This window comes from Bos indicus, chromosome 17, assembly GCF_029378745.1.
Source record: "Bos indicus isolate NIAB-ARS_2022 breed Sahiwal x Tharparkar chromosome 17, NIAB-ARS_B.indTharparkar_mat_pri_1.0, whole genome shotgun sequence".
NCBI classification, from domain to species: domain Eukaryota; kingdom Metazoa; phylum Chordata; class Mammalia; order Artiodactyla; family Bovidae; genus Bos; species Bos indicus.
This window is the reverse complement of record NC_091776.1, coordinates 44,608,508-44,634,802: the sequence shown is the minus strand read 5'-3', so window position 1 is coordinate 44,634,802 and position 26,295 is coordinate 44,608,508. Positions and strand designations below refer to the sequence as shown.

The 26,295-nt window shown below is 46.6% G+C and overlaps 1 protein-coding gene across 3 annotated transcripts in view; it reads right to left on the bottom strand.

Annotated features, from left to right (window-relative positions):
* The window catches only part of POLE (DNA polymerase epsilon, catalytic subunit), a 61,043-nt gene that overhangs the window by 29,222 nt on the left and 5,526 nt on the right, over positions 1-26,295 (bottom strand). For all 3 annotated transcript variants that reach the window (XM_070769268.1, XM_019978041.2, XM_070769269.1), the window contains exons 4-29: positions 25,966-26,010; positions 25,720-25,812; positions 25,255-25,409; positions 22,972-23,113; positions 22,776-22,856; positions 21,954-22,061; positions 21,511-21,621; positions 21,142-21,227; positions 20,827-20,946; positions 18,885-19,017; positions 18,679-18,792; positions 18,359-18,571; positions 17,991-18,098; positions 13,329-13,457; positions 13,151-13,253; positions 12,919-13,065; positions 12,415-12,560; positions 8,752-8,900; positions 7,531-7,623; positions 7,175-7,319; positions 4,038-4,195; positions 3,493-3,688; positions 2,647-2,861; positions 1,351-1,453; positions 819-899; positions 600-722 (exon numbers count right to left, since the gene is read on the bottom strand). In XM_070769268.1, the coding sequence (XP_070625369.1) occupies positions 600-722; positions 819-899; positions 1,351-1,453; positions 2,647-2,861; positions 3,493-3,688; positions 4,038-4,195; positions 7,175-7,319; positions 7,531-7,623; positions 8,752-8,900; positions 12,415-12,560; positions 12,919-13,065; positions 13,151-13,253; positions 13,329-13,457; positions 17,991-18,098; positions 18,359-18,571; positions 18,679-18,792; positions 18,885-19,017; positions 20,827-20,946; positions 21,142-21,227; positions 21,511-21,621; positions 21,954-22,061; positions 22,776-22,856; positions 22,972-23,113; positions 25,255-25,409; positions 25,720-25,812; positions 25,966-26,010 (3,297 nt within the window). The remainder of the gene's footprint in view (positions 1-599; positions 723-818; positions 900-1,350; positions 1,454-2,646; positions 2,862-3,492; positions 3,689-4,037; positions 4,196-7,174; positions 7,320-7,530; positions 7,624-8,751; positions 8,901-12,414; positions 12,561-12,918; positions 13,066-13,150; positions 13,254-13,328; positions 13,458-17,990; positions 18,099-18,358; positions 18,572-18,678; positions 18,793-18,884; positions 19,018-20,826; positions 20,947-21,141; positions 21,228-21,510; positions 21,622-21,953; positions 22,062-22,775; positions 22,857-22,971; positions 23,114-25,254; positions 25,410-25,719; positions 25,813-25,965; positions 26,011-26,295) is intronic.

Here is a 26,295-nt window from a genome sequence, read left to right as displayed (position 1 = left end):
TAGCTACATCAGCTTTGCTTTGCTTAATATTTACTTGATATATATGTTTTTGCATCCTTCTAATTTTTGTGAGCCCTTTTAGGTATAACTCATGAAAATAACTGATTTTAAAATTCAGTCTGAGGATCTGGTTTTTAGCAGGTGAGTTTGTATACTGCTCTGGTTTAAAGCTCAGTTTCCATTTTTAGCATCTGAGAATTTTCTTCTTGCTCTTCTGATTTTAGCTATGCTTTTCATTACACTGGTCTTTAGTATTTTTTTGCATTTCTAACAGCTTTTTTTATAGTTTAGAAAACTGAAGTCTCAAGGTGAAGTGATGCATTCCAAGTTACTGAGTCTATTTAGTACATCATATATGTAGATAGTTTTTCATCCTAAAGTGATGCATTACAAAGCTTCCTATCACAGAAGAACACAGAAGAACTAAAGGGTTAAGTATCAAGATACGTATTTTTGGAAAGAAAAAAACATTCCAGATGCTTGAATGGAAGTATCCAAAATGATGAGCAGCAGTATGGAGACTGGTGCCTGTGTGCCCACAGGACCCAGCCCAGCCCCGACTGTCACAGCCTCTGTTGTCCTGGGCCAGGCCCCATTACCTGTCTCTTGCCCTCAAGGACGAAGAGCTCACTGATCTTCTTCTGCTTGTAGACGTCATTTTTCTCTAACAGTTTTTTGTGCAGCCAGTCAGGGTGTTTGACACGCGGTACTGGGTTCTTCACCTACATGAAGGCGATACTAATCACTTGTCTGACTCTGTTAGTTTAATCAGGTCCAGGTTTCACACTGGGCTCTGTTTCTGCTGGTCTCAGCCTCACCTGCTGCAGGGCCGCAGGGATCGTGATGATCTTCTGTATGGCACTCCCCAGCCGCTCAATGTAGTAGTCCCAATCCAGAATCTGAGCATGCAGGAAACCAGCAATGGAGTGCATGAGAAAAGCAGAAGAGCAGCAACACACCATGCCAAGCACTGTGCTGAATGCTTCATGTGTTTTATTTAATCCTCTTAGAAATTCTATGCTGAAAGGCCCCATTTCACAGAGGAGGAAATGGAAGTGGAGAGGATAAATGATCCCCCAGGATCAGAGCAAGCAAAGGAGCCAGCAGTAGAACCTTGTGCCAGACCCCAAGCCTTAGTCCATCCCAGAGAAGAGTTAAAAAGGCTTCCCTAGCATCTAGCTTTTCCAGGTTTTCCCTAAAGTGTAACTATTTCTTCATTCATTCCATAATAGAAAAGAGGAAATCAAGAGTGAAGTCTCCAGACAAAAACATGACCCGAGTCTGGGATTCTCTGCCCTATCTAGTTTTCCTCCTCAATTTCTAAGAGTAGGAAAAAAAATCAGCACTCACTGTCCGAATATCAAAGTCCTGAAGGGAAGAACTCTTTAGCCATTTTCGGAGAAAGTGCTTCCTCACGGTGGGCTCTGCCTGGAAAATGGCCAGTGGAATGGCTCTGGTCGAGAAGAGATAAAAAACTCACAAATGTGAAAATCTCCTGTAGTTTACATGGAACTAAGTACTTATGACCTACTTTGTAACCTATGCTTTTAGTTCATGTAGTTATTTTGTATAAACTATACCTGTATCTGATGTTTATCATAATAAATATTAATACTTCATATTAAAATGTCATGATTTCGTGCACCACCCCTCACCATTGGCCACCTGGTGTATGTCTGACCATTGTTATCAGAGCTATTTACAGATGTCTTTACATAAATTATATATTCATGTGCATGTATATAAATAAACATTAAAAATGTTATTCACTGAGTAAAATACAGACAGAGACCACCGCTTGCCTGAAAATGAAACCAGTTTTCACATCACTAGCAAAGCAACACGGCAACTGTCACTACCCCTCTTTCTCTCACTGGAAGAAGTATTTGTTATTTTGAAATATCATAAAGAAACTTAGAAAGAACAGAAACCTGTGCACCCACCACCTAGTTCTATCAAACCGGCCATGCCATTTTCATGTCATGGATGAAAAATAAAGATGACGATGAAGTCCCCTGTGTAGCTCTGTCGACCCTCCTAATATAGAAGTGAATACAGTGTTTATCTTGGTGCTTATCAATCCCCTACGTGCTTTTATAGTACTCCTACTGTACTTTCCCTGTGTGTAAACTTAAATAGACAGAAGTACACTCTGCCTTCACGCATCACCCTGCTTTTCTTGCTGTCAGTGTGGTAACATGTAGCTGTGGTTCAATAATCTCAACTCGAGAAGTGCAGCATCAGTCTGCTTGTGTGTGAGTGACCCAGAGCTCTGTCCTAAACCTGAACTGAACCTTGTGTTGTGCTCACTGTAGCAGACCCTTCAAGACATTCCCACTGCCCTATGCCTGACTGAGAGGGTACTCTCAGTCTGCCCACCCAAGAACCCAGATTCTCTGGGCTCTGAGTGGACAAGCTCACTATACCCTCTCAGGATTCCCACCAGGGCCCCAGCAGCCTTCCCAGCATCTGCTCTAAAGGAAGTCCAAGGTCTGGTTCCTCCCTCTTCTGAGTCCTGACTACCCCTGCTCTGTTTAAGGAAGCTCATCTCTCTATGGAGGGACACAGGCTCTACAGAAGATGCAGGTTTTCAGAGAGCAACCAAGACCCTTAAGGAATTCCTTCCTTGACACTGGAAACCCTTACCTCTCTGTGACTGGAGACCCCTCAGGCTTCCGGGAGATGATGTAGCGGCAGCTCAGCCCTGCATCCTTCACCATCTGATCTCCCAGGAACTCAGCCAGGCGCTTGGCCGTGCTGATGGATGTCGACTTCTGCTCCCCATAATCTTCCAGCTTCCGAGACATGGAACGGTTCTCGGAGATCAGCTCGAACAGTTCGGAATCAGGCATGTTAGCTGCCTGGAGAGAGAGGCAAAGAGCAAAAATATCATACAGAGGAAGGGAGCACCAGCCTGAGCTCACCCAAGACTTTCTCCATGTGAAACTGCGTTTATCTAACCTGATGAGCTGAAGGCAGTGGTGTAAAAGGGCTGTCTCATACCACTGCACAGCAACACACCACACACAAAACCTTAACTTTTATTAAACTGTGCAGGAAAATATCAAGAAACATTTATTGAGCTTTTAGTACCAGGACTGCAGAATAATAGGAAAGACAAAGAATTGATTTTTGTCCTAAAAGGAAGAGAAAGACAGGGAAAGGAGGAGCCAGGAGGGAGAAAAGAAGAGAGACATGGGCAGGTTGGACAGCAGATGGACCAACTGAGGAACCAGCCACTTTCTTCAATGATGAGGAGGAGCCCAAGGGGCCTGTCTGAGGTTGAACAGCTTACAACTGGCTCATTATCATGCTAATATTTGTTTCCTTCACAGATTTCTGTCACTGGACACAAAACTTAAGGGGGATTCGGGGTAGCCCTGGCACTAAAGAAGTTACAGGATTTCATCAGAATTAGCCTTGAGTTCATCTGTCACCTTGCTTACCAGGACTCTGACTGCAGGACCCTCAGAGCCAGATGAGGAGCCTTACCTTGCTGTATAGTACGTCCAGCCAGTAATCAGCCACCTTGGCGACAGAGCCATACACTTCTTCTAGGGTGCTGCCCTTAAGAAAGGCCTCAAACACTGAGGACTGGAAGATTTTAATCAGCTGCAGCTCCCCACGGCGTTTGACCTCAAAGCCCTTGAGCTCAGCCAGGGAACCATCCTCATTGAACACGGCATACCTAGAAACATAGGCAAAGAGAGCAGAGGAGAGAGCCTGGGATGCTAGCTGCTTCTCATCACCCCTCTGCCTTTTTCCTTCCCTTTCTCATCCTCCCTTCTAGCATCCATCAAGCAGCAAACATCTCTCTACCCTGATCTCCAAAATGAAAATGATTTAGGGCCTGCAATCTGTAGAACCAGAATATAATAGGTGGAGAACAGAGTTTGTGGGTGTCAAGAAAAGCTTTCCAAATTGAATCAAAAAGGTCAAGAAACCAGAACCGAGGTCTGTTCCTGTTGTGGGTCCTAGTCCATTTACTAGAGGAGTTGTTAGACCTTTCCCAAGCATAAAGACTGTGGGATTCCTACCTCTTCTTCAGTTTCTTGCCTTCTTCCTTGGAGGCTGGAAGGATCATGGCAAGGTAGGGCCCATCAACCTCGAAAAAGATGCTGTTCTCTGAGCGAGTGACATAGGTTAGTGAAGAAGGCTCAGCCAGCTCCTGGTACTGATCATTGGTGAAGCCTTCCTGCCAAGCAAGAGTGAAGAGGGGGTTGGCCTCACTCATCATCACCCTAACCTGGAGACGACCAGCTGCCCTCTAAAGGGTGGATGGATCAGCAAGCTGGGGCTCTTCCATACAACGGACACCACTTGGCAAGAGAAAGGGATCAAGTTCTGACATATGTCCAACATGGATGAACCAAAGTGCTTCCTGCTTGGTCTACCAAGGTTACACAGCATGTTTCAATTCACAGGACACGCTGGAAAAGACAAAACTATCGCACAAAAGAGCACATGGGGGAATCAGGGCTGGGCCTAATGAGAAGGGCCGACAACAAAGGGGCAGGGCCCAGGAGCCTTTGGGGTGGCAGGCTGTTCTATATTGCTCTGTGATGGTGGACATACGCCTCTACGTCTGGGTCAAAACCCATAGAAGTGCTCCCTGTAAAGCAAGAATTTTGGACTTCCCTGGTGGTACAGTGGATAAGAATCTGCCTGTCAGTGCAGAGACACAGGTCGATCCCTGGTCTGGAAAGATTCCACATGCTGAGCGGCAACTAAGCCTGTGTGCCACAACTCCTGAGCCCACGTGCTGCGACTATTGCAGCCCACGCACCCTAGAGCTCGCGCTCCACAACAAAAGAAGCCACTGCAATGGGAAGCCCATGCCCAGCAACAAAGACCCAAAAGTAAAGAAATGAATAAAAACAACAACAGAGTGAATCTACCGGAAGCAAAAGAAACAACATTCAACTAGGATCTAGGTGGACCCCAAGAACGCCTGCAGATTGGAACAAACGAACTCAACTGCACTATCATGGCTTGACAGAACCCTGCCAGAGGGCTGGCTTAAGTGACTCTGGCAAATCTCACATGGTGTGGGTGGTGTAAGATTAAAGACTGAACATTGTATGTTCAGTCAGCTGGTGGGCTGACTGCTCACAGACACACGGCTCTGAACCTACTTTACACAAATACTAGGGTTGAAAAAATAAATACACACACTGGGAAAATCAGAGATAGGACAAAGGAGTCACTAATAAGGAAAGGAGAATAGACTGGAGCTGGATATATCGATATGCTCATGTTATATCTATTTAAATGTGTATGCAGATAAACAGAGAAATAAATATAGACACACATGTGGGGTTATTACACACACACACAACTTCCTAGCCAATCTGCTGTGAGCAGCAGAGACACCCCATCTTGGTTTCTACCACTGCTTCCTAATAAAAGGAACCTGGCGTCCTTGGAGAAATGGGTGATTCCAAGGTGGGACAGGGGAAATACAAGAGGAGGCTGGAGTGTCTTGTATTCCCAGGAAGTAAAGCTCCCCCAAAACCCAAATCCAAACCACATAACAGGGTATGTCTCAAGGACACAGGGGGCTAACGTGAAGGAGCCCCTAGTGGCCAAAGTGGAATAAGCGGAGTAACAAAACACACCAGGATGGAACTGGGTTGTTACCCCACACAGCAAACACCCACACACCCACAATGACCTAACAAATAACTCAATAAAGTGATAAGTGAGGGACTAAGTAGGAGAAAGGGGCTTCCCAGAAGGTAAGAGGAATTGATACAGTGGTAAAGAATCCGCCCACCTAGCAGGAGACTTGGGTTCAATCCCTGGGTTGGGAAGATCCCTCGGAGAAAGGAATGGCAACCCACTTCATTATTCTTGTCTGGAGAATTCCATGGACAAAGGAGGCTGGAGGGCTACAGTAAGTACGTGGGGTCACAAAAGAGTTGGACAGGACTGAGTGACTTAACAACAAAAGTAGGAGAGAAGTGTGACAACTCTTCCTTACAAAAGGTTCCAATTAATAATGTACAAAGAACGAGGGAAATACAGAGTAGCCTTGGGCAGACTGATGCCCACTGTGACAGGATACTCCCAGTGCTAAAACCAGAGGGCGAAGGTTCACAGTGAAACAGCACATCTGCAGAGTCTCAGTGCAGAGCAGAGTATCTCCTCCTCAGTCTTTACTAATTACTGGGATGCTCTGCTGTGTGGCTGGGGTCTGCCACTCCTCTTGGGAGTGTGGACTCATGGACTAGTTCCTGTACCGTGATAGTTGGGAAGCCAGCAGGAGTGCTGATCCTGATTCAGTGCTCCGCAAGAATGCCAACACAGAGCACGTATCTCTGTTTTTTTCCTTCAAAAAACCCAAATAACCTCAATCTAGTAACAAAGAACAAGGGACAAATTCAAATGGAGGGTGAGTCCGCAAAGCACCTGACACGTATTCACCAGAGTGTCTGGGTCATAACAGACTGGAAAGACCAAGGGGGCTGCCAGGCTGGAGGGGACTAAGGAGACAGGCTGGCCAAATGCAGGGCGTAGTCCTGGAAAAGCTGAGAAATACAAAGCTGTAGTTGAGTTATGGTGTGGTGCTGGCATGACTTCTCAGTTCTGACAATTACACTGGGGTTTATAGAAGATAAATAGAAACAGGCAGGACTTCCCTGGTGGTCTAGTAATTAGGAATCCGCCTTGCAATGCAGGGGACGTGGGTCAGATCCCTGGTTTGGAAAGAGCCCATGTGCCACAGAGTAGCTAAGCCCGTGTGCCACAAATTACTGAGCCTGTGAGCTCCAAAGCCCATGCACCACAACACAAGACCCCAGATGATGCAACGGAGACCCCATGTGCCACAACTAAGACCCATCACAGCCAAATAAAAAAATAAAGAGAAGCAGGCTAAAGGATATACAGGAATTCTTGTTCTATTCTTCCAATTTTGCTATAAGTCTGGTAATTATGCTAAATAGGAACAGAGACACAGGTAACTTTTGAACACAACATCTCTGGAAGATGTTCAAGCTAGAGAAAGATTATCTGAAAGTCAGAGACATTCAGAAATGGGAGCACCCACTCAGAAAGGGGAGCACCTCAGTGTAAGGGCCAACGCTTTCCCCTTTCCCACACTCCTATCAAGAGAGGTGGCACGAAGAACCCCACCGCAGACAATAGGTCTTTGCTAGAGATGCAGGCTCACCTTGACCATGATGTTTAACATAGCCCCAGGGTAAGAGATGGTCACCTTGGGCTTTTTCACATTGGTGGTCTTGATGACAAAGTTTTCGGGGAAGCTGTTGGGCAGGACACACCATATTCCATCTGTGTCCAGCTCTAAGGGCCTCCTTCAGAGAAACAGAGAAATGAGACCATATGAATGATGGGCACGGATGTCTACAGAGCAAGAACCCTGTGTCAATGCCTGACAGTGGACAAGGTTCCTCCTGGCTGGGAACCCACAAAATGAAACACCTTCTCAGCCCCTGAGTCCAGCCTCCTCACCTCAGGCTGTGCTCCCCCAAGTCCCAGAAGCTGGTGACCAAGTGCAGCACTCACCCGATTTGCTCGATCAGCTCCCGTGCCTGGGTAATGATGTTGGCCCCTGTGAAGCAGACGATGCCAGCCATCTCCATGGAGTACCAGCGGGCCCTGGGGGGACAGTCACAGCTGAGGGGTGGGAGGGGTACCCTCGAGAAGGACGTTAGAGGAGTCAGGGTTGGGAGGAGGGGACATCTGAAGCAGGGAAGAACTAAGGTGGGATTAAGCTCTGTGCTGAGGATATTCCTCTGTTCCTACTTCAAAGCAGTGCTCAGCTCAGGAAAGTTCTGAAAGGATGCAGCATGCTGCCACGGCAACAGCTCACAACCTCAGCTCAGCAGGACTCTCCAGGGCAGTGGCTGAGAGAGCCCCCTCGAGTTCCCTCCCACTCTCCCAGGCACCACCTCAAGCCTTCCTTGTTCTCCCAAACCCCACACTCATCCTCTAACTTCTCAGGCAAAACACCAGCCCACCTGGCTCAGCACTCAAATCAGGTCTCACAGGTGTCAAGTGACCTGAGGCCAGGCCCTCCTGCCCCAGGGAACTCTGCTCAGGCTAGCCCTGCTCTCAGCCCCTCCCTCTCTGCCATTAAAAGGCAACAACAAATAAATAAAGCCACTTTCCCTCAAACCAATCTGCCCTACCACCACCTTGCTCCTCCAGGGCCACCCATGTTGACCCTCCTGGGTTCCACCCACAACAGCTAGGCCTCACCTTCAATGACCTGCTCTACCGAGGCCCCACCTACCTAGCTGCTGGTTCACCGGACACACTCAGGTCCCACCTTGCCTCACCTTCCTTTGGCACCCTACCCTGGGAACATACTCCATGTTGGCTTTAGGATGCCCCCATTTCTGGCTTTCTTGACTTCTCAGAAGACTTTGCACCCCTCACTAGTCATATGCTCTGGAGAAGGAAGTGGCAACTCACTCCAATATTCTTGCCAGGATAATTCCAGGGACAGAGGAGTCTGGTGGGCTACAGTCCATGGAGTCACAAAGAGGTGGACGTGACTGGGCACGCATGCACTAGTTGTATGCCAGAGACTACCAAACCGCTCTGCAGCCTGGGATGCTCAGAAGAACATGTCCAGGAGTGCTAACGCCCCAGCTTCCCAGAACCCTCTGAGTCAGTGTGACCTTAACCCCCACTCAACCCACCCTCTCCCGCACTCCTTGAACAAGGCCCTGACTCTCCCCTTTTGCTCGCGCCCACAGGCCCCACCAGGCAAGTGCCTACCCCTTGCGCATGACGTAGCCATAGAAGGAGTTGAGGATGCACTTGTGCGCCAGCTGCAGGGAGTCGTACAGGACCTCCATGTTCCTGCAGCGCTTCACCTCCGCCGCGTCCCCCACCTCCACGGCTGCGGAGAGCTTCTTTTTCCACACCTGCAACCCACACAAAGACTGTCACCTCCTAGACTCTTCCACCTCACATTCTGTACATAGGCCCAAAGTTATGATATTTTGAAATTTTCAAATCTATAGAAAACTTAAAAAAAAAATTACAACAAAGACCATATACCAGAGGGGTTACTGTTGATACTTTTTTACCATATTTCCTTCATTCCATTCTAGAGAAAAACTCTACCGGCAACACCAACGGCAAGTTGAAATTATCATGACCTGACCCCCCTAAATACTTCAGCAAAAAATTTCCAGGAACAAGGACATTCTATATAAGCTCAACGCTATCACTACACCTGAGATATTTAACATGGATACATCAGCTTGTCCCCCATAGTGTCTGCATGCTTAGTTCTCACCTACCCTGAAACACTTTCAATCTAGAACTGCCCCACGTAAGACAGATATCCTGAAAGGACTTATGAACACAAAGAAACATATCAATATTACATTTTTATTACTTGTGAGACTAAGGACTAGGAGAAAATACTTTGTGATAGCAACAACCCACTTTGACACCTCAGACTTAGGGCAATTTCAACCCCCATAGAACAGAATCCAGAACCTGGCAGCTAACTGGAGAAGCAGATGAAACCTACATCTCAAGACCAGTGACAGAGGCTGGGGCTTCACTCCACCAAAGAGGCCCAGGGGCTCCCAATCCAAGTCCTGTTACTTAATTTACTCTTATTAATGCACTCAATGGGCTGAGTTATAGGGTTTCTCAAACAACAGAACTCAGAAACCACTGACAGGCTGAAAGCAAAGTGCACATTCTTAGAGGCAACATCTGGGAATAACAATTTACTCCTTAGCCAACACTCATGGACCAACAACTGTTTATCAGATACTATACCAACCGCTGGAAGATGGACACAGCTGTACTAACAAGGGCTGTGTGCTATTGTAAATGGTTGAGAAGAAAATGTTCTTGTCACTGTGGTGGTGGTTACAAATTTTTTGCTTAAGTATTTAGGGGGGTCAGGTCATGATAATTTCAACTTGCCTTTGGTGTTGCCAATAGTTTTTCTCTAGAATGGAATGACGGAAATATGGTAAAAAATTATCAACAGTAACCCCTCTGTGTATGCATTTGTCAAACTCTATAGAACTGCCTCAGAGAAGGCAATGGCACCCCACTCCAGTACTCTTGCCTGGAAAATCCCATGGACGGAGGAGCCTGGTAGGTTGCAGTCCATGGGGTCGCTAGGAGTTGGACATGACTGAGCGACTTCACTTTCACGCACTGGAGAAGGAAATGGCAACCCACTCCAGTGTTCCTGCCTGGAGAATCCCAGGGACGGGGAGCCTGGTGGGCTGCCGTTTATGGGGTCGCACAGAGTTGGACACGACTGAAGTGACTTAGCATAGCAAAGAACTGCCCATCTGAAAGGGTCAGATGTACCCCACATCAATTCTACCTCAATAAAGCGGACATGGTCACCACCAGGGAGGGTGAGACAGGGATGTGACTCAGGGGTATCTGAACTCACTTCCAGCCTGAGTGGCATTTCTTTCTGTTTGCTAGGCTAGCTGCTGTCACAGTGGTCAAACACTGGGTATTCTCCTTCATCTCAGAACATTCCACTGTTACTTCCCCACCTGATGTCTTTTCAGTACCTAGAAAAGGGTCTGGCACAGAACAGGTGCTCAACCAACGTGCTGAGTGATACAAAATTTGGATCACACTGAAAGACATTAGATTGTTACTGCTGAGGGGAGTGGGGAAGGGGCATGAAGGACCTCAGGAATGCCCAGTGCCAGTCGGGGCTGGGGTGAGGCGCAACATGGTGACGCCCATCTCTCACATCCACACAAGCTGCACCTCCTGGGATGCTGAGCTTCTAAGAGGCCAATGGACAGCTCAGCTCCCCAGCATGCTGCGAGGCTTGCGTTTGGCAGATTAGCTCCTTCTGCTTCACTCTGACAAAGTGAGACTTAGCTAACAGGAACTGTGGGGCGGGCTTGTAACACTGCACTGGCAGCTTCCACGATGTGAATGGCCGTCCAGAAGTGTCCCAGGACAAGGAGTCAGGCCCGTCTGTGTCTTATTAACTTAGGGTAACAAGAGCTACTCAGGAGGTCCTTAGTAAAAGTGACTGATAAAGAAATGCAGGGAAGGCCATAAATATCTCAGCAACTTTCCCATCCAACGTGAGAAGAAAAATTTTTTTAAAAGTTTGGAATTTAAAGAACAACAACAAAAAAACCCAAAAGATATTTACTGAGTGCCTACTATGTGCCAGGCACTGTGTTAGATTCTAAAAAATAAAATGGACAGTCACAACACTGTCAACACTCATCTGATGAGGAAGACATAGACACGTAACTCAACAGTTTAATTAAGATAAACTGAGGCAGTATGACGATTCCTCTGAAGATTAAAAATACAATTACCATATGATTCAGCAATTCCACTTCTGTGTATATACCCAAAAGAACTAAAAGTAGGATCTTAAAGAGACGTCTGCACACCCATGTTCACAGCAGAATTATTCAAAATATCTAAAACATGGAAGCACCCAACTATCCATCGATGGGTGAATGGATAAACAAAATGTCCATACAGTGGAGTATTATTCAGCCTTAAAAAGGAAATTCTGATACATGCTACCATGAATGAACCTTGAGGGCATTAGGCTAAGAGAAATAATCTAGTCACAAAAGGACAAATCCTGTATGAATCCACTTACATGAGGTTCCCAGGCTCACAGTCCACAGAAACCAGAATGGAGGATCATTAAGGGAATGCAGTGTTTCAGTGTTGCAAGATAAAGAGTTCTGCAGATGGGTGGTAATAGTAATTGCAATGTAAATGTACTTAATGCCACTGATCTGTACACTTAAAAATGTTAAATTTCGTTGTACATATTTACCATAATAAAAATATAAACTTAACAATGATAACAAAGCCTGATGATGACAGTCTATCAGGGCAGTTCGGGATGTGAACAATGAGTCTAGCAGTGAAGGAAGGTCTCTCAGAAAAAAACTCGATATGCTTAAATATAAAACACTTACCTGCTGATATTACAACTGAGGTATTGTTGTGTACTTCCCTAGTCCTACTGGTAAAACATGTCAGTAAACACACTCCCCTCACTCCCCCTGGTCAGAGGCTGGCAAAGTAAAGCGCCACACCTGTACACACAAAGTAAAGGGCCACGTGTGTGCAGTGCTCGCCCTCAGTCTCTGCTGCCCCCTCCCTGCTGCGGGCACACACAGCTCAGACCCAGGAAAACTTATTTATAAACATGGCCAGCCCAGCCGCAGTTTGCTAACCCCTGCTCTAAATAATTATTTTAAAAGCAATCATTCAGAATAGCTTCAAGGCTCCAGGCCCTTAATTCTTCAAAGTTAAAAACAACTGCATGTTTATTGTCTGAGTGCATGCACTGGGCTCAGAGACTGGGAGTAACACATGGAGACAGTGCTGACCAAGGATTTTCACCCCAGAAACTAGATCCTGCTCCAACCTCACTAAGGTCAGGCTCACCTTGTGGAGACCTTTGAACTCATAGCGCCTGTCCCGAAAAGCACGTACAGTGTCCACATAGAAGGAGTTCTCCCGCTGGCAGATGGTGGTGAGACGCTCTTCCACCTTGGTCACGTGGATTTTCTTGTATGCCTTCCGGCAGTAATCTGAAGCACAATTGAGAATGGTGGGCACGTGAGACTCCACACAGGGGACAGGCCTCCTGGACACAGCCAAAGAAAGCTAGGCAATGGATGCCAACAAACATGGGTTTTTTTGGTTAACTCAAAGGAGCAGAAAACTCAGAAAGACAAGTTCCTAATCAATCACATCAAAGGGCAGCCCTGTATGAACAGACCAAATACACAAAGACTACAGGAAGGAGGGTTTGGGAGCCAGAAACTTGCAGAAGGATAAATGACAAAAGGAAGCCTATAGGACAAACTAATTCACAGTGGTCTCATCTACTTCAACTGGTTCGACTGACCTCAAGGTGTGACATACCAACACGGCCCAACTGCTCACCTGCCAGCCTCCGCTTCTCATATTTAGCCTGCTCCTCACGGGACAGCTCGTGAAAGGCCCGGGCTGGGCCCTCGGGGGTCAAGGGAGGGAACTTCTCTGACTCCAGTTGGTGCTGGATCCGATGATACTCACTGCGACTGGCTGGCACTAGAAGGAGTGATGGGAAGAGAGGATGTGACAGAGACCCGCCCACCCGCTTCCTGCTGAGCAGCCCCCCAGGGCCGACACTCACTGAACTCTCCCCTCCACTGCCAGGCCATCTTCCTCTGGCAGTTCGCTCCAGGCTTGTTGAAGTCACAGGCTGCGCAGGTGGCCTCATCCACCATGGCAGAGGGCTGAGAGGGGACAGGAAGAGAGCAATTAGGGTTTAGGCAGAAAGAGCTTGATTCTGACTTGAGAATGTGTCTCACCTGCAGGCGGTTCGTCAAGATGATGTTGGGGTACATGGCCCCCACGTCCAGGTGGTAGATGAGGGGACACTCAATTCGGTTAGGAACATCTTTCAGGGAGGTGAGCTTGGTCTTAATCTGATCACACACCTACAGAGAAAGTGGAAAGAAGTGAAGGCTGGTGACCAAGATGGAAACTGGAGATTGTACAGAGTAACAGAGAAAACACCATGGGTCCCAAATGGACGACAGACAACATGCACCAACACACCAGACCCTGGAGGTACAGGACAGAGCACCGCAGCACGGGAAGCAGCAGACTCCACCCCAAGAGAACTCTGGGGTTGGGAGAGAAATGCGTAATATGTGGCCTCATATGGCACGGCCCATCTGCTAACAAGTAGGGGGACCCGCTAGATTACCAACAGCCACACTTCCTGGGTGCCCCGAGTGCCCCCACAGTGCAGGCAAGTGACACACCATCAATGTCCTTGCAATTCCTCATCTCACGTATGAGAAGCTTCAAGTTAGTATGGACCCTCTGAGGGTCCTCTGAGACCAAACACCACGCTCTCAACTGTGATACTAGATGGTTTCCAGCATTACTTTATAAACCAATGAATCAGATTCTGTTTCCAGCCAAGGCTCTTAGCTTAAAAACCCTCTTGACACCAAACACATGGAAATCCTAAATGAAATATGAAAACTATCCGTGTAAATGCAGATGTGATCTTCTAAGTTATCCCCAAAGAACAAATGTGATGAGAAGACTCAACATCAGAGCAGTGAGTTGACTCAATGGTGTCTGGCAGAGGCTGGGCCCTGTGTTGGGATCCCCAAGACCACCCCTAGATTTGGTGACTCACAGGGGAAAGACAGAGCTCAATGAGCAAAGGGCAAAGGCACTTGGGGGAAAGTTGGGAGGAGCCCAGGTTCAAGCTGGGATGAGCTTCATTCTTCCAGCAACAAGCTGTGATAACACACGAGAAGTGCTGTGAAAAGCACTGTCCCCCAGGGAAGCTCATGGAGACCCAGTGCCCAGAGTTCTTACGGAGGGCTGCTCACGTAGGCAACTCTGCCTGCCTGGACCAAAACCCAGACTCCAGGAAGGAAAGTGGGCACTTAACACAAACCACTGTTTGCACGAACAACCTGAGCACGAGTGAGTGAGCCATTCTTATTAGAGGAAGGTGAGAAACCTCCTGAAGTCCAAGTTCCTGGACACTGGCTAAGGGCAGCCATGCAGCAGGCCTTTCTGAGGTTTGTGGCCTCAGGCCTATGCCGTGAGCTCTTTAACTCACGTTTCTCATGCTACCTCAAGGAGGGGCAGGCTACACACAACAAAAGGGAGACAAAGTGCAGAGCCCCAAATAAAGGCAGGACTCTCAAAAGCCACCTCCATAAAAGAATAAACTACAACAAGTCTGCTCACCATGTCTATTTTGAACTCTGGGCAAAGAAAGCATTTTCCTTGAGCATTTATCATAACAGGCACTAACAGGTCTCCACTGGCTCTGGGACTCTTCAGCCAAGGAACCAGGTAAGAAGGGGCATCGGGCCCATGTTACTTTTGGGGAACCAGGAAGAAACTATCAAACTACCAACGGCCCTCCTGCTGAAGAGGAATTCAGATTCCAAAATTGCAGAGCGACAGGACTTCCCTAGATGTCCAATGGTTAAGACTCTGCACTTCCAATGCAGGGGGTGGTGCATGTTCGATCCCTGATTAGGGAACTAAGCTTCCACAGGCCACATGGTACATCCAGAAAGGAAAAAAATATCTCAAAATCGTGAAGCATGGGGAAAAAAAAAAACTCTACCATGACTGACAACAGACACAGTGGGAGGAGAACCCTAAGAACATCAGACAATAAACCTCCTGGAGTAAACATGGTAAAATAACGCTAAAGATAAGTGAATACGCAAAATCTAAAACAGGACGAGAAACAACAAGGACCTACTGTAGCACAGAGAATTATATTCACCCCTTGTAATAACCTATAATGTGAAAGAATCTGAAAAAGAATACATGTATACACACACACACACACACACACACACACACACACACGGGCTTCCCTGGTGGTTCTTGAATTCACCTGCCAATTCAGGAGACACAAGAAATACTTCCTGATCCCTGGGTCAGGAATATCCTCTGGAGAAGGAAACGGCAACCCAACTCCAGTATTCTTGCCTGGGAAATCTCATGGACAGAGGACCCAGGCAGGCTACAAGTCCATGGGGTGTGAAGAGTTAGTTGGACATGACTTAGTGATTAAATAACAGGAACAACAATATATATATACATGGAATTCCCTGGTGGCCCAGTGATTAGGACTCTGTGCTTCACTGTAGGGGGTACACATTCGATCCCTGGTTAGGGAACTAAGATCCTGCAAGCCACGTGGCACAGCCAAAAAAAGGGGGGAAAAAAAAAAAAGAATATATATGTGTGTGTGTATTTTAAAAATTTGAATCACTTTGCTGTATACCTAAAACATTATAAATCAGTATACTTCAATAAAAAGTTTTTAAAAACAAAACACAGGAAGAGAAAGTCCACTATAAAGAAAGAAATAAAGCACATTTGAAAAAGAACCAATAGAGAGCGTCTAGAAATAAAAATATTGTCCTAAAACACAAAAACAGTCACTAAAACTAAAAAAGGCTAAACAAGCTTCTGATAGTCATATACTTTTCTCTCCCAAATGTAACACCTAAATCAGAACATTAGATATGTATTTATTTGATAAGTTCATTTTGTCCAAAACTTACACAACAATAAGAAATACAACGTTAAAACTTGAGAATTACTGTACTTAGGAGTTATTTCAAGAAAAATTGGCTTAAAAAAAAACACCTTTAGATCTGGGGTCAGCAAACCTCTGTGAATGCTCATGCTAACGCTAAGTCACTTCAGTCGTGTCCGACTCTGTGCGACCCCATAGACAGCAGCCCACCAGGCTCCTCCGTCCCTGGGATTCTCCAGGCAAGAACACTGGAGTGGGTTGCCATTTCCTCCTCCAATGCATAAAAGTGAAAAGTGAAAGTGAAGTCGCTCAGTCGTGTCCGACTCTTAGCGACCCCATGGACTACAGCCTACCAGGCTCCTCTGTCCGATTTTCCAGGCAAGAGTACTGGAGTGGGGTGCCAGGTTTTGTGGCTACGGTCTACTTTTTCTTTTAAAATATTTTAAAAATATGAAAACCATTCTTAGCTTGCTGACTGTACAAAAACAGCCCTTCTGTACTATAGCTTGCCAACCTCTGGACATTCAAAGTATAAATTGGAAAACATCTAAATCACACAAAAATCAACCAGAAGAAAAAAGGAGTATCTATCAAGTAGAACAGGAAATACCAAAAAGATAATACTTATTGTTTCTAACTGAATTCTAAGCAAATGAATCATTCAGAGAATAATTCCCCCATCCTTCTCTGTGCTAGGGCATGCTCTGAAATGCTGCTCGGAGAGGGAAGATGAGACCACAGTAGTGGGAAGGCTGGGATGATGGGATGACACCTGGACAGGCCAGACGCCGCTGTGTGCCCCCAGCTGACACCTCCCACTAGCTATCACCACACTACTACCGAGGCGGTCACTCAGGAACAAAAAGGTGAACCTGCTACCCTTTCCCTAAAGACCCTAGGCCACCCTACAGAGAACAATTTCAGGGACTCTGGATGACCATCTGTCATCTATAAAAGTCCACGTCCAAATTCACTAAGGTGTCTGGGGTCCCTCCAATTAGCACACCTTCAGCCCATTTCTCACTCATTTCATTGGTTCATAGACTTAAAAGTAGTATCTTCGGGGAATTCCTTCACAGCCCAGTGGTTATGACTCAGAGCTCTCACTGCCAGGGGCCTGGGTCTGATCCCTGGTTGGGGAACTAAGATCCCACAGGCCTCACGCCAAGGCCAAAAAAGCAGTTATCTTTGTTTTGTTCAAGTTGCTCTTTAACTTCTATTTGTCATTCAGCCTACACTCTCTTCTTCCCAAGTTGGTTCATGGAAAGTTCCCAAAGCATATGAGCTGTAGCTGACAAGAGCTGTACAGAACTTTGTACTATGCAGAGCACGTGCACACATTCTTGTTTGAACTTTGCCTGGTGAATATGCTACATTTCTTGAAATCAATCCTAGAAGCAGGGCCTGATAGAGACCCAAAATGCGCCACATCCAAAGGAATAGGATCAGCAAAGCAGGCGGTGCCTGGTGCCTCTGGTCATGTGATACACTTTGCAAATGGTGCTTTCTAACTACTACGTGAAGGACTTTGCAGTTATGATATTCTACCCTGTAATTTATAGGAACTCCTATCATTTTTAAAGTCTATAGACAGAAAGAAAGTAAAAACCTCCAATGGCTCCTTGCTGCCTACAAGACACAATTGTATCTACCCTTCATTTGCCTTTCTCTCCCACATCAGCCCACCACTTTGTTCTAAAAGCCATCGCCTCCTCTGTGAAATTCTCCTGTCCAGAAAGTCGAGTGCCTCACTGTGCCAATACACTGTCCTGTCCTAACTACACGGGACCAGGCCCCGTGTCCTGTCTCGGCAACCAAGCACTATCACACAGTAGGTGCACAATGAATAGGCCACTGAGAGAAGCCACTCTGCAAGGCAGGGCATGTAAACAGACTGTTCTCCCCACACCACTTCCCTGAGCCTGTGCATCACCTCTTGGAAGTTGATGACCTGCTCCATGGGCACCTTCTCCTCTTCCTCGATGGCATGACGCATGGTTTTCTCCACCCGCTGCAGCAGGAAGTCAAAGGCAGCAGGATTCTAACACAAACAACCAAGAGAGGATGTGAGAAAGACAGGAAAATGGCCCCAAACCATGTAACCTACTTCAGGTGGGACTCTACCAAGAGAACACTCCAGAAGGAATGGCACCCTAAAGGGCAGGCCAGACAAAGGACAACTGGTGAGGGGTCCATGGGTGAGAAGGGGGAGAGGGCTTTATTTCAGCCCTTGTGGCTGGGTCCCTCCTGCGTCCTCCCACAGCACTGGCGGGATGAGGCCCAGCCTCAGGAGCGGCGCACCATCCGGAACCGGCAGGGGATGTCACTGCGGAACACGCCGGACTCCAGGGCTTCTACGTGGCCACCCACGTAGGTCTCAGCATCCAGCACGTGGCCGTCATCTGTCAGCTTGTTGAACTCCTGCTCCTGCTTGTTGGGGAAGATGATGTTGGCATGGAAGGCCTGCACCATTAGCAAGGCCTCGCACAGCGTCCCAGAACCTTTCCGCAGCACCTACCGGGAAATACCAGGCTGTGAGCCAAATACAGAAATCAACGGCTGCACCCGCAATAGCTGCCTGGGACCACCCAGTCAGGCAGCGGGCCAGGAGAGGCACTGACCTCATCGGGCTCCATGGGGATGATGGTACACAGGGCGAATATAAACGGGTGGACATACTTCATGTACAGGTAGTATGTGGCCACTGCATCCGACACCGAGTAGGTCGCCAGAGTCTGAGGAGAGGACATCAGACAGTAAGGTCAGTGAGGGGTCCAGAGGCCGCCACCCCCCAGCAGAAGGTGACTCAGCGAGGCAGCACACGTGCCTGGGGCTGCTCAGTGGCCATCCGGCACATGTCTTCAGGGTCCAGTTCCACTGGGTCGTAGCCCAGCTTGGCTTTGGCCGCCGCCTTGAGGTTGTGGCTGCCCACGGGCAGGTAACTGTCCCTTTTCACCCACCTGGAAAGGAGAACAAAAGCAAAAGCCAGAGATAATTCTGAGACGAAGTCTAGGAACCTGTGAGATGTGGTGAAGCTGGACACTCTACAGGAAGATGCAGGGTCCTGACAGGTACCCCAAAAGATCACCAAGACCTCACGTGGTGCAGGCCCCTTGTGAAAAGCTTTCAGCTGGACCCAGTCAACTTCACAGAGAAACCCACAAACACAAGGAGACGACACAGCCGGTCCTCCAGTCCTTGCGAGGCCTTCCTCTCACCCTCAAGGAGAAATACAAAGGGGACCAGGCAGGAACCTGCTGTCTGATTCCTGCTGTAGATTCCTCCACAGCTTATTCGCTACAGGTGCTGCCAGGCTCTGCCCTGCTCTCCCTGCCCCTCACACTCTGCTGTCAAACTCCCATCCTCTTCTTACACAATCCCTTCTGTATAAAAACACTTGAGGTCCCTTCGTGCCATCTCCACCTCTTGCTTCCTCACAACTCAGCCCCACGACAGACACCACTGTATCTCTAGGACTTACAACTTCCTACTGGCAGCATCCGATCTCACCTTCTGTGGCCTCTCTGCCCTGTGGGCCGTCCTCCCCCTCAGAAATGCCCTGCTGAAGGATCCCCAGTATTGCTGCCTCCACTGAGGAACCCCACCTCTCTTTTACTCCTCTTACTTAAAAAAAAAAAAAAAAAATTATTTATTTGACTATGCAGGGTCTTAGCTACAGCCATGAGGGATCATCAATCTTCATTGTAGTATGTGGGATCTTTTTAAAAAATCATTTTTCTGGCTGCACTGGGTCTTGGGTGCTGCGTGTGGGCTTTCTCTAATTGTGGCGAGCAAGGGCTACTCTTTGTTGCAGTGGCTTCTCTCGCAATGGAGCATGGTCTCCAGGTCTGTGGGCACAGTAGTTGTGGAGTATGGGCTTACTTGCCCCTTGGCGTGTACAATCTTTCCAGAGTAGAGATCAAACCCATGTGGCTTACATTGGCAGGAAGATTATTAGCCACTGAAATACCAGGAAAGTCTCCATTTCTCTTCTTGAGAATCCATCAACTATCAAGTTTTTGGTCTTATCACCGAGCCCCACAGTCTCCAGATCCTCCACGTGGATGGAGCTCCCAGGTCTGCTTTTATTCTGAACCTGAGCTCTGCCCTATTTCTCCAGGAGCCCAGCCCAAGCCCTGAGAACCAGAATTTCCTAATGCCTCTTGCACCTGTCCCCATATTTATAGATCTCAAAGTCCTTGACTCTCAGATATCTCAAGACCAGCCCTCTCTTCGCTCTTGTTCTTGTTGCAACCCGCCTGCCCTTCAATCCACACACCATAATACCAGGGGTAAGGAGAAAATTCATCAAGCTTTAAATGTGTCAGTGGCTCCCCATGACCACCAAGATAAAACCAACCTCCTCACTGGGCACAGGAAGCCCAGGTGACCTTTCTCTCCAGCCTTCCTTCTCGACACTCTGGGCCACCTTGCACACTTATCCTGAGTCTGGACACCCCAGCCTATCTGGACACCATGCTTGTCCTTCAAGAGAGCCTGGCTGCCACATCCCAATCTAATGTGGGGAAGCCAAGGCCTCTCTGTGACCTCCCATAGCACCAGACCTCACTCTACCAGGTCTTTCTTTCTGGTCTGGTTTCTATACCCTGGGGACCAGTCAGCAGCCACTGTCCACAGGTGACAGGAGCTACTTCTCGGCAGCTTCTGTAACAAGGTATGGAAAGGACCAGTGTATGTAAGGGAGTCTCACTTACAGAAAGCCCTCATGAGACACTGCGATAAGCCACCACGTGAGCTGCAGGGCCTACCTGAGACAGTCCATGTGGATACACTGGGGTGATTTGTACTCCCCCTGGCTGTCCTTCTGGAACCCTATCTCCTGGTACATGCTCAGTCCATGGACCGCTGCTCTGGCCTCCACAAATGGCCTAAGGACAAGAGGACGGAAAAACATGTGGGACAGTGAGTCTCTAATTTCCACAGGGGCCGGGAAGACTGCCCCAGGGGCCGGGAAGACTGCCCCAGGGGACACCTCACACCATCTCCTCTTAAACAGGGTGAGCAGCTCACGTGTGCTACCAGGCAGTGCTTCTCCTATCTCTCCCTCCCCTTTTCTGACTCACCAGTCAAAAAAGTCCCCATTATAGGTGACCATGATGGTGGGTTTGGCCTCCTGGATGTGTTCAAACCATCTTTGGATTAGATGAACCTGAATTTAACAAATTTTGGCAGTCAAAGGGTTACTTTACTCTTCCTCAAGTGTAAACACCTCTTTTTACACCAAGTTTTAACACCTCTCCAAAGCTGAGGAGTAACAACTTCACATGATCCCTTTATTTCCATCTTAACCTTATGTGAACGAGGACCAACCACTGGGGATTGAGCCCAGCTGCTATTATGATTAAACAAATGCTGAGGTCTAAGAGGATCACCACGCTTGCCTCCTCTTCCTATTCCCAAACATCAGGCACTTTCCCAAATGGCATCTCTACCTCATCGGGCTCATTGAAGACACAGAAGGGTCCTTCATATTCTGGCTTGGGGGTAAATTCGAAATCTTCTATATCTTCTGAGACAATCTCCCTGTTGGTGATGAGGTAGCCCTGGGAAGTTCATTAGCAGTCAGTGTGAGTTACAGAAACAAAGCCTAAGACACACCTCCCACATGCAGCCTGGAGATTTTTGCTACAAAACCTTTGCAGCAACTTGAAACACCATGGCTTTCCCAAAAAAGACAGGCTACTTCATCCTAAGACTTGCCCGGAGGGCACAGAGTGGCTAGATGCCAGAATAGATTGCTTGTTCACTTGTGTGGACTCCATTCTCTCATTAGTCACCAAACAAATACTAACCACGAGTGGACACTGTTCAGGTTTGGAGACCAGACTTGGTCCCGGTTCACAGAGAGCTCACACTCCAGAAGGCACCCACTCACCTGACCATCAATCATATAGGAAATCATCATAATCTGGTCGGTCTCAGCATCTGGAAACTTGAGGGGCAGTTTGGTTGTCTCAATGTCAAATGCTAAAACCACGGGGTCCTGAAGGGACAAAATGTAGCATTAAGTTGGCCAAGAACCAAGCTGAGCTCTGGAGACCCTGGTGGTTCTCTTGACACCCATGACATCTCCACCTCTACTGCCAGTTACTAAAAGCAAGAGTTGAGCTGCTGTGGGGAAAGGTCCAGGAAAAAGCAGGACAGGCATCTTGGGGTGGATTGATCTACCATGATGGTATAAAAACTTGAACATACAAGATATGGCTGGAGCCACTGTTCACAGGAAAAGTCTAGAATTACAGAACACTTGAGTCTCAAGACACTTTAAAATGAATCACCTCATTTTGACCTTTATGACAACTTTGACAGGAGACTGTGATACAGAACTGACAATCTCATCTTAGATGTGAGAAAACAGAGTATAGACTATCCCAAGATCACAAAGCTGTTCCCGAACCAGTTTTGAATCCATTTTCAACCTAACATGCTGAAACCATGCTCTTAACCATCAAAAATGGAAGCCAGAGCTTTCCCTCCAATGTTCCGATCCAGCCTAGCTCAAATATTGACAGCACGCGATGATATATATGTGCAAGGTCAAAAACTGATTTTAAAAAACCCAATTACTTCAAAATTCTTTTAAGAAAGTATTTGAGGAAAGAGAAGCAAACCAATCTCAAAATCAAATTCACCTTTCACCTGTCTCGCCAGAAACAACTAGAAAGTTTAGGATGGAGGAAATGCAAGCAGTACTTACTGGTCGTTCAACGAGGTCATCACGGCGGGCAATTTCCACTGGAAAGGCGCTTCCTCGGTACCGGACATTGTACCAGTGAGCCTGAAGGACATGTGGTGCATTAACCAAAGACTTCTACACCTGTCCAGGGAAGCCTACTCTATGGATCTATCCTTCAGTATCACCTCCTGGCTGTCAGTAGCAACAGCCCACTCACCACGTGGATCTTCAGGTCGATGGAGAGACGGATGTGGTAAGGTACATCATACTCTCGCATGTCCACAATGTTGTCCAACTGGTCGGCAATCTTCTTAGAGGTTTCCTCTTCATCAAAAATTACACTGCCCCCTTGCAGAACACTGCAAAATAAAGAGAGCAGCTTTTTCAACTATACTCTGCTAGGGACTGAATCGGGGAAAGGCCAGAGTCCAAACAATGTAAACACAAAGGTTTACAAGGTGGCTGAGATGATCAGGACAGGCCCTTCTTAAGGAATGACCTTGGATGACCCCCATCCGACCAAGCAGCAGGCCACGGACACAAGGAGGTTCAGTACACTTAGGACGTGCATTTTATTGGATGTAAGTTCCACCCCAATTAAAAGAGCAAAGAAAGGAGACTATTACTCGAAAGGCATGTCTACAGACATGACCCACCTTCACTGAGGTTATTTCTTCATCAAGAAAACAAAGATGACAGGAACAGGCCCACCCAGCACAAGCATCATAAGGTAACGTGCTCATAAGCTCTTAGCATGGTGAAGTGACTGGTAAACAGTAACTACTTCTGCATCATAATTATTCTTACCGTATCTAAGTGGGAATCACTGTCACTAGAATGTTCACTCCAATATTAGTCCACTAAGCTTCCAAATACTGAATGGACTATTAAGGGGAAGAAAAAGGCAGTGAGTTTTAGAGAAGGCTCAGGCCTCTGGGGACTCAGTCTCCAGATACAACTTGCAGTGTTCTGAAAAATCATTAATGAGCCACTGGGCAGGGGGTGCTGGTGCAGAAACATCCAGGGTCCCAAACTGATCTACTTTTGCCAGAGGATACGATTAGCTCTCTTCTAAAATCCTCATAAATTTCTGCATGTCTTTTTTTAGTTGATTTACAATGTTGTGCTAATTTCTGCTATACAGCAAAATGACTGTTATATACATAAACACATTCTTTTAAAAATCATTTTCCATTATCATTTATCACAGGATGTTGAATACAGTTTCCTGTGTTATACAGTGGGACCTTGTTGTTTATCCATCCTATATATAATCGTTAGCATCTGCTAACCCCAAACTCCAGATCCACTTCTGCCCCGTGGCAACCATAAGTCTGTTCTCTATGTCTGCGAGGTTATTTTTGTTCCATAGATAAGTTCATTTGTCAAATTTTAGATTCCACATATTAAGTATTATCACATGGTATTTGTCTTTCTCTTTCTGATTTACTTCACTTAGTATGATAATCTCTAAGTCCACCTTGGCTGCTGCCAATGGCATTATTTCATTCTTTTTTATGGCTGAGTAGTATTCCACTGTATATATGAACCCATCTTTATCCATTCATCTGTTGATGGACATTTAGGTTGTTTCCATGTCTTAGTTACTGTGAACAGTGCTGCTGTGAACACAGGGGTGAATGTATCTTTTTGAATTATAGTTTTATTTGGATATATGCCCAGGTGTAGGATTTAGGATTGTTGGATCATATGGCAACTTTATTTTTAGTTTTTGGAGGAACCTCCATACCGTTCTCCATAGTGGCTGGACCAATTTACATTCCTACCAATAATATAAGAGCATTGCCTTTTCTCACACCTTCTCTAGTGTTTGTCATTTGCAGACTTTTTAACGACAACCAGTGTGAGGTGGTACTTCATTATAGTTCTGATTTGCACTTCTCTAACATTTAGAAATGTTGTGCATCTCTTGATGTGCCTATTGCCCATCTGGTATGTTGAAGGCATCATACTTCTATTTGCCAAGATTTCTTCTTAATCTCTTACCCTGTTTCTTATTACTGTTGATATTTAAATGTTTAATGAACAGTGTGTGTTGTCCTTTATTTAAATTTCTCTGTATAATAACCAGGATTCTCTAGAGACAATGTGCTACATAAATCTAGATATTTAATAAAATTTGCAGACATCTTAATGCTTTCTAAAAACCATGAAATCAGACTCTGTTATGGTGGTGGGATTAGAAATCTAAAATGTCTTTATTGTTACAGAAACTCAGTTTGAAGCCAAATCTATCCCCATGTAAGAAAGAAGGGACAGCTGAACTATAACCTGGGAATCCACCATTAATTTAACACAAAGGGAACATATGAGAAAGTCTAACTAGTTGCTCAAAAGTGTTTCGCACTGAACAAAGCCAATCATTACGGTAGCTTTATTGCTGAGTTTTCCCATGTCCTATTCATCTTGTAAACTTAGGAAAAATGGGAAACAGTCCTATGGACCAACTGGCTGCTTTGCTTATGTGAACAAAGCCTACCTGGAGAGCATAGTTGTGTAGGCATCACTGGTATGACTCTGGTCCCGGTTTTTCTTCACAGCTGGGGAGATCTCCTTCCTCACTTTGACGAGGTCCTCCACAGTGTTGAAGGACAGCTTAATGTAATTTCGTTTCAAACCAACCAAGTGATTTGGCTACAGAGTGAAGAGACGGTGTTCATGAGTTCAAGAGAAAAAAATACTACGTTGGAGAGAGAAAATAAATAAGGGGAGAACGAGTCAACAGTACATAAATGAGTTGAAGAGTTGGCAACTCCAAAGCAACTTGTTCAACTCTGCATGTGGCACCAAAGACACCACTAGAGTTTTGAGGAGGAGGTGGGGACAGCCATGGAAGTCCATCATCTCTGCTGCCTCACAGGTACCAAGCATGTCCTCCCCCACCTCACCCCACGGACGAGCAGACCCAGCCTAATTCACCCAGAAAGGGCTGGGTCATACTCACCAAGTCCAGATCCTCCTTAGGGACAGTCTCTACTTTGGCAATTTTACCCTGAAACTTCTTAGAAAGAAAAGATGAAACTTCTCGCTCACAACCCTAAATCATGATCAGAATGAAAAGACATCCCATTAGTAAAATCTATTTCCTTCCTTGCCTGTTTCTCTAGAAGCCTCTTTATTTCCAGTTTTGACTCTCCCCACAAAACGAAGCTCAGGTCATTTGACCTAATGCCATAAACGACAGACCTACCTTTCTGGTCGCAATGTAGAAATATGGCTTGTAGGGCAAGGCCACCTGTAAGAATCACAGCCCATGTGGGGTGATGACAAAGAAAAAAAGGAGAAAAATGAAGATAGGCTGTTTTTATTATACCTTTGAGCAGCCTAGATTCAATGCATCATTGACCTGGACATATCTTAAGAGAGATGATACAACAGAAAATTAGACTTGCACATATCACAAGGGCAAGAGTCTAAGAGACACAGTACTGCTCATCTTTCAGTCTTCCTGAGCTAGCTTCTCTTAGGACATCTTAAGTGGTGACTAGTGTGGCTCCATGGGGCCCATGTTCCTAAAGAG